The sequence below is a fragment of the Ostrinia nubilalis genome, chromosome 9 (genome assembly GCF_963855985.1).
Source record: "Ostrinia nubilalis chromosome 9, ilOstNubi1.1, whole genome shotgun sequence".
NCBI lineage: Eukaryota > Metazoa > Arthropoda > Insecta > Lepidoptera > Crambidae > Ostrinia > Ostrinia nubilalis.
Genome location: NC_087096.1, coordinates 11,560,910 through 11,570,042, shown reverse-complemented (window position 1 = coordinate 11,570,042; position 9,133 = coordinate 11,560,910). Strand labels below are relative to the sequence as shown.

Here is a 9,133-nt window from a genome sequence, read left to right as displayed (position 1 = left end):
GTTAATTATACGAAATTCAAGTTAAGTAATAAAAAGTAAAAAGCGTGAGCGTTTGCACATTTAATTAAAACTTTTGAAAATAAAATGGAGAATTATTTTTATAAAAGACATTTATCTAGAAGTTTGTGGTCATTGCACAGAACGCTAAACAGAACTTTAATGTTTTATGGCATCTTTTGCGAACTCGACAAAAAGAGGTCATAATTCTTTCTCACGACATAGATTTTTCACTATATTTAATTATTAATTGAAGTGTCAAGGTGTGATACGTTTGAAAATCTAGAATTTGTATTTAATAACACTTATCACGCTGTCTTACGAAAACTTTGTCGATAATGCCATTTATCGATACATGTTTGTACAGCCTTACTAACATCGAGGTCGACTTTCGTCCCCCACATACAACCTTACACATTTCATACCATATTTACTGGCACCGACTCAAGTGTCTTGCTTGCCTCTAAAACTAATATAGAGTATCAAATTACAATGTTTACGAGGGAACTCCAATAAAACTTTATACAGCGAGGTTTTCCTTTTGAAATATCTTTGAAATTTTTTGAGGTTTAAGTAACAGTCTCTGTAAATAATTTAATTGATGGTTAAACAAACTTACCTTAAGTAAAGTTTGACCGTAGTTATACGAGTCGCCTGCATCCGTGATTTTCATATTTACAAAGTTATTTTCAGGAGTGGATTACCTAATAATTATATGAAATTCTCGAGGATGCAGCGATGATGTACCTACTCGTATAATGGTTAATAAACATTGAATGTTCTCTTGATATCGATAACCAAAACTATTCTACTTAAAGCATAGCAATTTTCATTTTATTTATAATGTTTCATTGATCATAAAGACGATATTTCCTTAACTACCTTGCACATGGTTCGAGAGGATATCGATGCTGGTGATCCTGCTCAACTGCGTCACTCTAGGGATGTACCAGCCATGCGTGGACGATCAGTGCATCACCAACAGATGCAAGATATTACAGGTACGTTAAGCTTTATATGGTTGTTGCAATCAAAACTCATAATCGGTCATAAAGATGATTAACTGGTATTTTTTACTAAACATAACTTTGTATGAATTTTGACTGATTGATTGAGTCAAAGGGGTTTTGACCCATTATGAGTTTTGACTGTAACATGACTATTGTTTTGCGCTATACTAGGTAGCGCAATTTTATTAATGATTGACAGCCTTATCTACATTGACTCTACCTTAATGAGTGCAAGTGATACTTAATTTTCGTACCGTTTCAGCGCTCAGCAATTGACGCCACTGTTTTAGCCACTTGTATGTAACAGGTATTAGATAGTCTACTTTAGCATCAACTGGTGAATGCTGACTGGTGAATATCTTATTATTGTCAAGGAGAAAAACAAAAGATATCTGTGAGTGAATTGCCAGGTACCAACACGTACTGGCAATTGCAGCAATGAGATAGGATAAAATAATTTTGTCAGTATCAATAAATTGTAGGTACAAGTATAATTTCGAACGGCCTTCAAATAATGAAAACCTTCCTTGTCATATGTTTTTATTTTTATTTTACGAGTAGATATGTTACAGTAAATAAATATTGAATAAAAATATGCATTCGCAAATCAAAGAACAAAAGCAATTCATGTTGGTTTCAACCAACAACGCTTGGATGCGAAGCAGAATAATAGACATTTTGAAATATTTTAATCTATTTCAGTATCCATTCAGCGCTGACATAACCAAAAAAAGAAACTATTGAGTTCAAACCAAAAATTGGAGGTGAAATGTGAACGGTCCATCAAAATAAAATCGGCTTTTCAGATATACTTTAAAGCCTCGTATTCATTGCGCATTGTGATTAACTTGAAAAATGTTATCAGAATACATTTCAGTGCAATATAAAAACATTAGAAAAAGCCGACGTTTTTATTAAAAAATGTTCATTATTAAAATAACGTATTTATGACGAAATTTTGTACTCAACCAATTAAACTTTTATCAATCTCCAATCAGGGAGGTAAAAAATCCTGGCTGGTAACAAACTTTAGCAAACCCTGATAGCCAAGAAAAAAAGTTAATAAAACATTTTTTTATAAAATAATTTTGGGTTAATAAAAATTGTTGCTAGCCAGTGTCTTGCAAGTGGGAACGCCAATATGCAAAACCTCCTTTAAGCTGTTAATGATGGTTATTCATATCATTGATATTCGATTTTCTATAAAAATATTTCGAGCATGTTTACCTAGTAAATAAGAATACGTAGATACTATTTTAAACATTCGTCCTGAAAATGTTCTTACGGTTTCATTTTCTTATAACAGGTTTTTGATGACATAATATTCGCGTTCTTCACCCTGGAGATGACGATCAAGATGGTGGCAATGGGAGTTTATGGGCACGGCACCTACTTAGCGGATTCCTGGAATAGACTGGATTTTTTCATCGTTATGGCTGGGTATGAAAAACTTTTGAATATTTTTTAAATATTTAACTTCTAATATATAGTGTGTTGTGTATTAATTTTCAGTGCGATGTTTACAATCTGTTTATTTATTCTTAACATTCTCTAATTATTTCTTTTATTTTGATACTTGTATCTATCCATTGGTCCATTAGGAAAAATTATGTAGAGGTCGCATACCTACGGATACGGCTAAACTCCTTGGTCACGCACCTGGCCACTAAGAAAAGTTTTCTTTTTCATCCGTCAAATTTTCGATCCTCAATTGTTTTCCTTTGAACTTTTTCACGAATCATATTTTCGACTCGAGTTTTTTGTTTTAATTTTAATGTAGTAATTTGCTGTAGCTTATCAACTAGAACGATAATAATGACTGAAAAGAGTTAAGTAAAACAAAACTATGTAGATAGTGAATTATAAATTGAATTGAGTAAAGTTAAAACAAAATGTATTCTAAAATATTTTCTATCAATTCAGATAAACGTTTTCCTAACATAAATCTTTTATTTCAGAGCCCTCGAGTATGCCCTGAACGTAGAAAACATAAACCTATCGGCCATCAGGACCATCCGAGTGCTGCGACCACTGAGGGCCATCAATAGGATACCAAGTAAGTTATGGCCTCCTCCAAACAAATGGAACGCATTTCGATTGTCATTTGTCACGGTAAATGACCCTTAAGCCACATACAGACTCCGCGATAGATATTTTTCTACTATTCGACTATTGCAATATCGCTCTATGGGACCAGAGAAGTTTTCGTTAAGCTGATTGAGGACCCAGAGCTAAGATAGATAAGAAGCTAATTTAGCTGACGCAGTTTTCCATAGTTTGCAATCTGCACACAACTAACTACCTATGGGAAAATGCGTCTGCTATGGTAACTACGCTAAACTTAGCATAGCTCTTGGTCTGCAACTCGCATTAGACAGTAATGTCATCTTATTTTGATACTATTCTTCATTTCACTGGCAATGGATTTCAAGCTAAATATATTTTTTTAATTTCAATATTAACCTATTTCTGCTAAGTTTATTTTTACGAGTTTCAACGATAAGGGTTTGGTGTAGTACTGCTTCTGAAAGGACTTTTACATCTTTAGTCGTTAGTAAATACGCTTATTAGGGTCATGTTCTAAAGCGCAAAGGCTGTATGCGAGCTTTACAGGAAAACTATGTAAAAGTACTCTCAAATAGGTAGGAGCCGCATTAATTTAACCTGACCTGTTATAATAGGGTAGTGTAACATGAGTTTTTGTGTTAAAAATAGGTTCCTACTCATTTTTGCAGGCCCCTAATAAAAGCTCTATAAATAATATACTTTCATGGATTTTTAGCAAGTCTTTAAGGTCCGTTAACGTTAAATATTTCATCGTAATATTTTATTTCGCGTCCATAAAACTGTCTAGTTAACCAAAGTAATACAATTACTGAACTGTCATCAGTTTTCCCGTTAAAAAAGAAGTTATTTTACGACTTTTGTTTCGTAGAAATAGTTTGACCTTTATCACGGCCAGACGTCTTGTCTATGACCAATAAAAATTCAATCAGATCGAAACAGACTGCTAACAAAGACATTCCTGACTAGTGACACACAGTCATAAAGTTCCAATAAATCTCACGGTCCGGTTGCTGAACATCTGAAGAGTTATGTGGATTTTAATTCTACTTCTGAGGAAGCACGGATTTGTTTTCTTAGCTCTGCTATTATGGGGTGGCTAATTTAATTGATTATGTAACTACTGCTAGGTGAATTAAAAGTCCTTGGCTCTACAATTTTAATGATCACCAGCTAGACAGTTACGTAAAATAAACAAGCTATAACTTCGCAGTAACTAACTATGGCAGTGGTGTATAATACTAAATTTTTCACATTTTTAATATTGGGCCTCTCCCGACACTAGTTTTTGTAAAAATAAAAAGACCAACCACCGTGATTACAATAACTAAGTAGCATAATTAAGAAATTTTGAATTTGAATGCCAGATCACGTCGCTCAGTACTCTACTGAGTGCTTTTGTAAACTTTTTTGAACCAAAAAAACACATATTTTAAATAATTACCATCGCCGCAACTTTGTGATTATTCGTGACAAAGTTTAAATCACTTACTCACCTAAGTAGGGAGCAGAGATTGTAATAATTCGAACTCCGAAACCGCTGACTTTCTTCCGCATTTAGTTAAGCTCATAAGACGATCAGGCGCTGGTTGTAGCTTTTAATTTCTGAGTTAGGAAGGTACGCTGTTTAAGTTTGTTTAACTTCTTAAAGGATCTTGGGATTGTGATAGTTCTGTTGTGATAGGTATTATGGTGGTTTATTGTTGTTCAGACATTGACAGTGTCTGATAGAGAGCAAAATATTTAAGAAGAAGATGGATACTTCATAAGGTTTTTCATTTGTGTTCGCGATTTTCACATTTTTTGTATTAAATATTAAAGCTACTTAATATTTTTTTAACGCTGAATTACATAGAACAATCACTTGAAAATGTTTAATGTGTTTTATCTCGAGAATTTTTAGGAAAAGCTTATGTTATGTATGTATAACCTTTTTGACGGCAGCAAAAAAATTTCAGAACATCCCTTTCTTAAACATCTTTTTCCTTTGAATATAGGAAATTCCTAAAAAAACTGATAAATTTTTTTACCTATGTGTAAAACGGGTGCCCTCTCAGACGCATAACATCTTTCATCATAATTTAGTTTGGCATAACAGTATTTGCATAAAGTTTTTTCGCATAAACTTTGATATGCATAGTTTTCTAAATGCATAATGGTTTCTTAGGCATAATAATAACTTTCTCTAATTTTCAATACCATAATTTAAATAATCATAAATGTAAAGAACATAATTTTTATATTCATAAAGTTTGTTTTTAATAAAATACGATTAACATAATGTAATTATTTATAACATATAAAGTCATAAATATTGTCTATAAGAGCAACTAACATTGAAGAGTAAATAATTATGTATTTGTGATGTTGCGAACGATCCTCCTTCCACCTTTATACTCTTTCGGCCTATAGATTTGTAAAAACTAAATTCTCTGTGTCATTGTCATTTTTGTTCTTAATTTTTGACCTGTCTCTTAGAAAACTTAAGCTCGTGAAAATACATTCTGTTTGATTTCGAATCCCTCTTATCTATTATAACGCACATATTATACAGTCCACATTTCTTTTACAACATTAAGCTTGCCTGGTCTGGAATTATGTAGATCCCGACTGGCCGTGGTCTCTTCCACGTGGTACTAGTCTGCCCTATACTAGAGTGTAATTTAAAAGCCGGAGGCGCGGAGGGAGTGCGGTCCTCGCTCGCTGCTTCGCCAGCAAGCCGAAGCTGCGGAAGCGAGCATGGCATGCCGGGTATATGTTACGCCAGAGCGGAAGGACCGCACTTCCCGCAGCGCCGGAGATAAGGCAATCCTAATGCAATCTTCCTTGCTGCTTGCTTGCATGCTTGCTTGCTTGCTTGCTTGCTTGCATGCTTGCTTGATGCTTGCTTGCTGCTTGTTTGCATGCTTGCGTGCTTGCTGCTTGATTGCATGCTTGCTGCTTGCTTGCATGCTTGCTTGCTGCTTGCTTGAATGCTTGCTGCTAGCTTGCGGGCTTGCTTGTTTGCATCCTTGCTTGCTTGCATGCATGCTTACATGCTTCCTTGCAGCTTGCTTGTATGCTTGCGTGCTTGCTGTTTGATTGCATTTGTTAACATTATGGTATTTTGTATATTATGAATGGTAAAATTTATGGCATTGGTTTAAATGCCAATAAATGTTATGCCTAGAAATCGTTATTAAAAAAAACAAGAATACAGAAAAAATATATACTAAAATATTATTATAATAAAAGTGGTTATGGCAAAAAAAAATATGCCTTATGATTTATTCTGTATGAACGTTATGCGAAATGATGAGTATGCCAAAAAACTTTATGCACTCTTAAATTATGACAATATTTTTTATGCAACCGAATATGGTCCCGTGTAAAACTTATCTAACGTTAGAACAAAAGCAATTTTACCTATTTCTACGTTTGTTGAAAATATCTTTGTCCTTTATTCCCTTCGTTCCTAATTAGCAATAACTTTGCTGTGGTGGTGTCACCGCCAGCTGTCGCAAACGCCTAACGACCGGCCATCACAAGTAACAAACAAAACTACAACACAGGAATTAAATAGGTACCTACAAACAATTATAAGATAAAAAATTACACTAAGTAGGTAGTAGGTATTTACAAGCGATATAATTTGCCTTATTTATTTTAAAACTATGAAATATATTCGTAAATATTGTATGTTTATGGAAACCAAATATTTAACCGATGTCGAGATTACACATCGTCTGTCAAAACATTCTAAATTATGGCCAATTCTATAATTTTATTTTCAAACGTAAAATATCCCTACGAGCGCAGACCTTTTCAAACCGCTGTTCACTTGAACACTAGTCCTGATACTGACATTTCATAAAGACCCAAGAATAATTTCTAAAGAATATCCATTACTAGCATAACAGGGCTCTAATACTGGAAGGACCTACTTCACCAGAGAACTCTTACACCGAGTGCTCATTAAATCTCGGAAGTTAGAAAGACATTCTTTATTATACCGTAAAGGATGACATTTCAAAGATATTAAATGTTATTGGATATTGCTAGTTATTGAGAGCAATTAGTTTTGTAACGAATGCTCTTTTACTTTTAACTAGCTGTGCGGTATTTGCACTCCATGTTTGTTATATTTACAATGAACCACGATCTTTTATTCGACATGCATCCAATAGCCAATATTTTAGCAACAATGTTGGGATGATAGTAAAAAAACACAGCGCACCAGCTGGCAAAAAAAGTGCCCTAAGAAATTTTCTTCTATTTTCCATACAAATGATTGCTGCTCATAATTATTTTATTGTTAAATACCTACCTACCTATGTGTTAATTTTGTCCGTACTAAGAATCCATTAAGATAAGCACGTAACAATGTAACAATAACGGCTCAATCAATACATTCCTTGAACCAATTAGCCCCGAGCACTTTAACGAATCTGCCCTAGCCGTGTCAATCACTGTCTACCACTATCTACGCCCGCAACGGGTTAAACTTTAACCCAGCATAGCAGGTGTACGTCTAATAGACACGGGCGTAAATCAAAATTTGCATTTCAATTTAGCGGAATAAAAAGGCACGTGGGGACTATAAATCTTGCCTCGGGGCAAATTAGTGCCGATGTGTGTCTAGCCGGCGCGCGCTCCATTTAATTTGTGGTTGGGTTGCATTGCCCCAGTTGTTTGCGATGGCGTTTTGTGAAACTTTGCTTTTAATGAAACGGGTTGAAATGATATTAATTATTACGCTCTTTTGTCAAGCAAGTTTTAATAATGTAAATAATTATTCTTGTAGTTGATTAAGTTTTTGTTTTACTTACAATATTTCGTGCTGTAATAAACAGTTTTTGTAAAATAATTTACGGATAAACCCTTAATTTGGCAGACTCATTATTTATCAAAATATAAAAATACATCGTCGGATTTATGTTTTTAGGGTTATTTATAGGTCAGAAAAAAATATATATAAAATCGGAACTTCACCAAATAGAAAAAAAACAATGTTCATCCCAATGAACACTGCCAAATATATGGAGAATTGTAACTGTTCATTGGGGTGAACATTGCCAATTTAGGGTAGCGGCATTAAATTAAAACAATTATACATATAAAAAGTAAAATTTATATTATTAAACGCTTTTTGTTGCACGAAATAGTAAGAAATTAACTATTACCATACAATTTTGTGTGATCGTTGAGGTAAAACAATGTTTAATGTTTTTAAAGAAAAAAATCATAAGTTTTTGTTCATGTAACTTAAAAGTGGACAAGTCGCACAAAAAAATAAAAAAACAGCTCCCACATTTATAAAATATATTCTTCAGGGTTTAAATAAAAAAGTAAAAATGATTTTAATCAAAAATATTCTTTGGAACTACAAACATTGAATCTACAAACAACTCTAAATTAAAATATGTAATTATTTTGCATGAACATTTAGAAAACAATTATGTCCACTTTTACAAGTAACAAAACATTATTCTGATATTACATTTCATGCAATATACAGTATCAAGCTGCCAACAACCCAAACAAAATAAAAATTAACTCTAAATAAAGAAATTGGTCCACTGAAATAAAATTAAGCAAAAATAAACGTTTGATAGCCTATTTGACAACGTTCACTGGGATGAACAATCAAACATTGATAGTAATTTGGCAATGTTCACTGGGATGAACACTCGACTTTGACCTGGTATAACATGGCTTATTTCTAAATGAGCATTATAAATCAATCAAGTTATTGAGCATGAACACTATGCAATACGTTAAAACCACTGTCATTACTCAATTATAATAAAAACATGTAAAGCTTGAATAAACACCTTGACACTAAAGCCTGGTCTTCGCTATGTCGGCATTTTGGCTAAAATTAACACTTTCAGACTGTGGCTAGCACATACAAATATTTTTCTACCAAAACTTAAGAATACTTTCTAGTGAAAAAAAAAAGTTACCAGTAATTAAGACGTATGCACTCGGCATATTATTTTTTTCAATTTAATGTTCATCCCAGTGAACAAAATCAAATTAAGGGTTAACAGCATTTCATAGTAAAATAATAAGCTAGGTAC

At 33.3% G+C, this 9,133-nt stretch overlaps 1 protein-coding gene across 1 annotated transcript in view; it reads left to right on the top strand.

Annotated features, from left to right (window-relative positions):
* Positions 1 to 891: 891 nt before the first annotated feature.
* The window catches only part of LOC135074658 (voltage-dependent T-type calcium channel subunit alpha-1G), a 45,451-nt gene continuing 37,209 nt past the window's right edge, over positions 892 to 9,133 (top strand). The window contains exons 1-3 of the mRNA XM_063969022.1: positions 892 to 998; positions 2,314 to 2,447; positions 2,966 to 3,063. Coding sequence (XP_063825092.1) covers positions 906 to 998; positions 2,314 to 2,447; positions 2,966 to 3,063 — 325 coding nt within the window. The 5' untranslated portion in view covers positions 892 to 905. The remainder of the gene's footprint in view (positions 999 to 2,313; positions 2,448 to 2,965; positions 3,064 to 9,133) is intronic.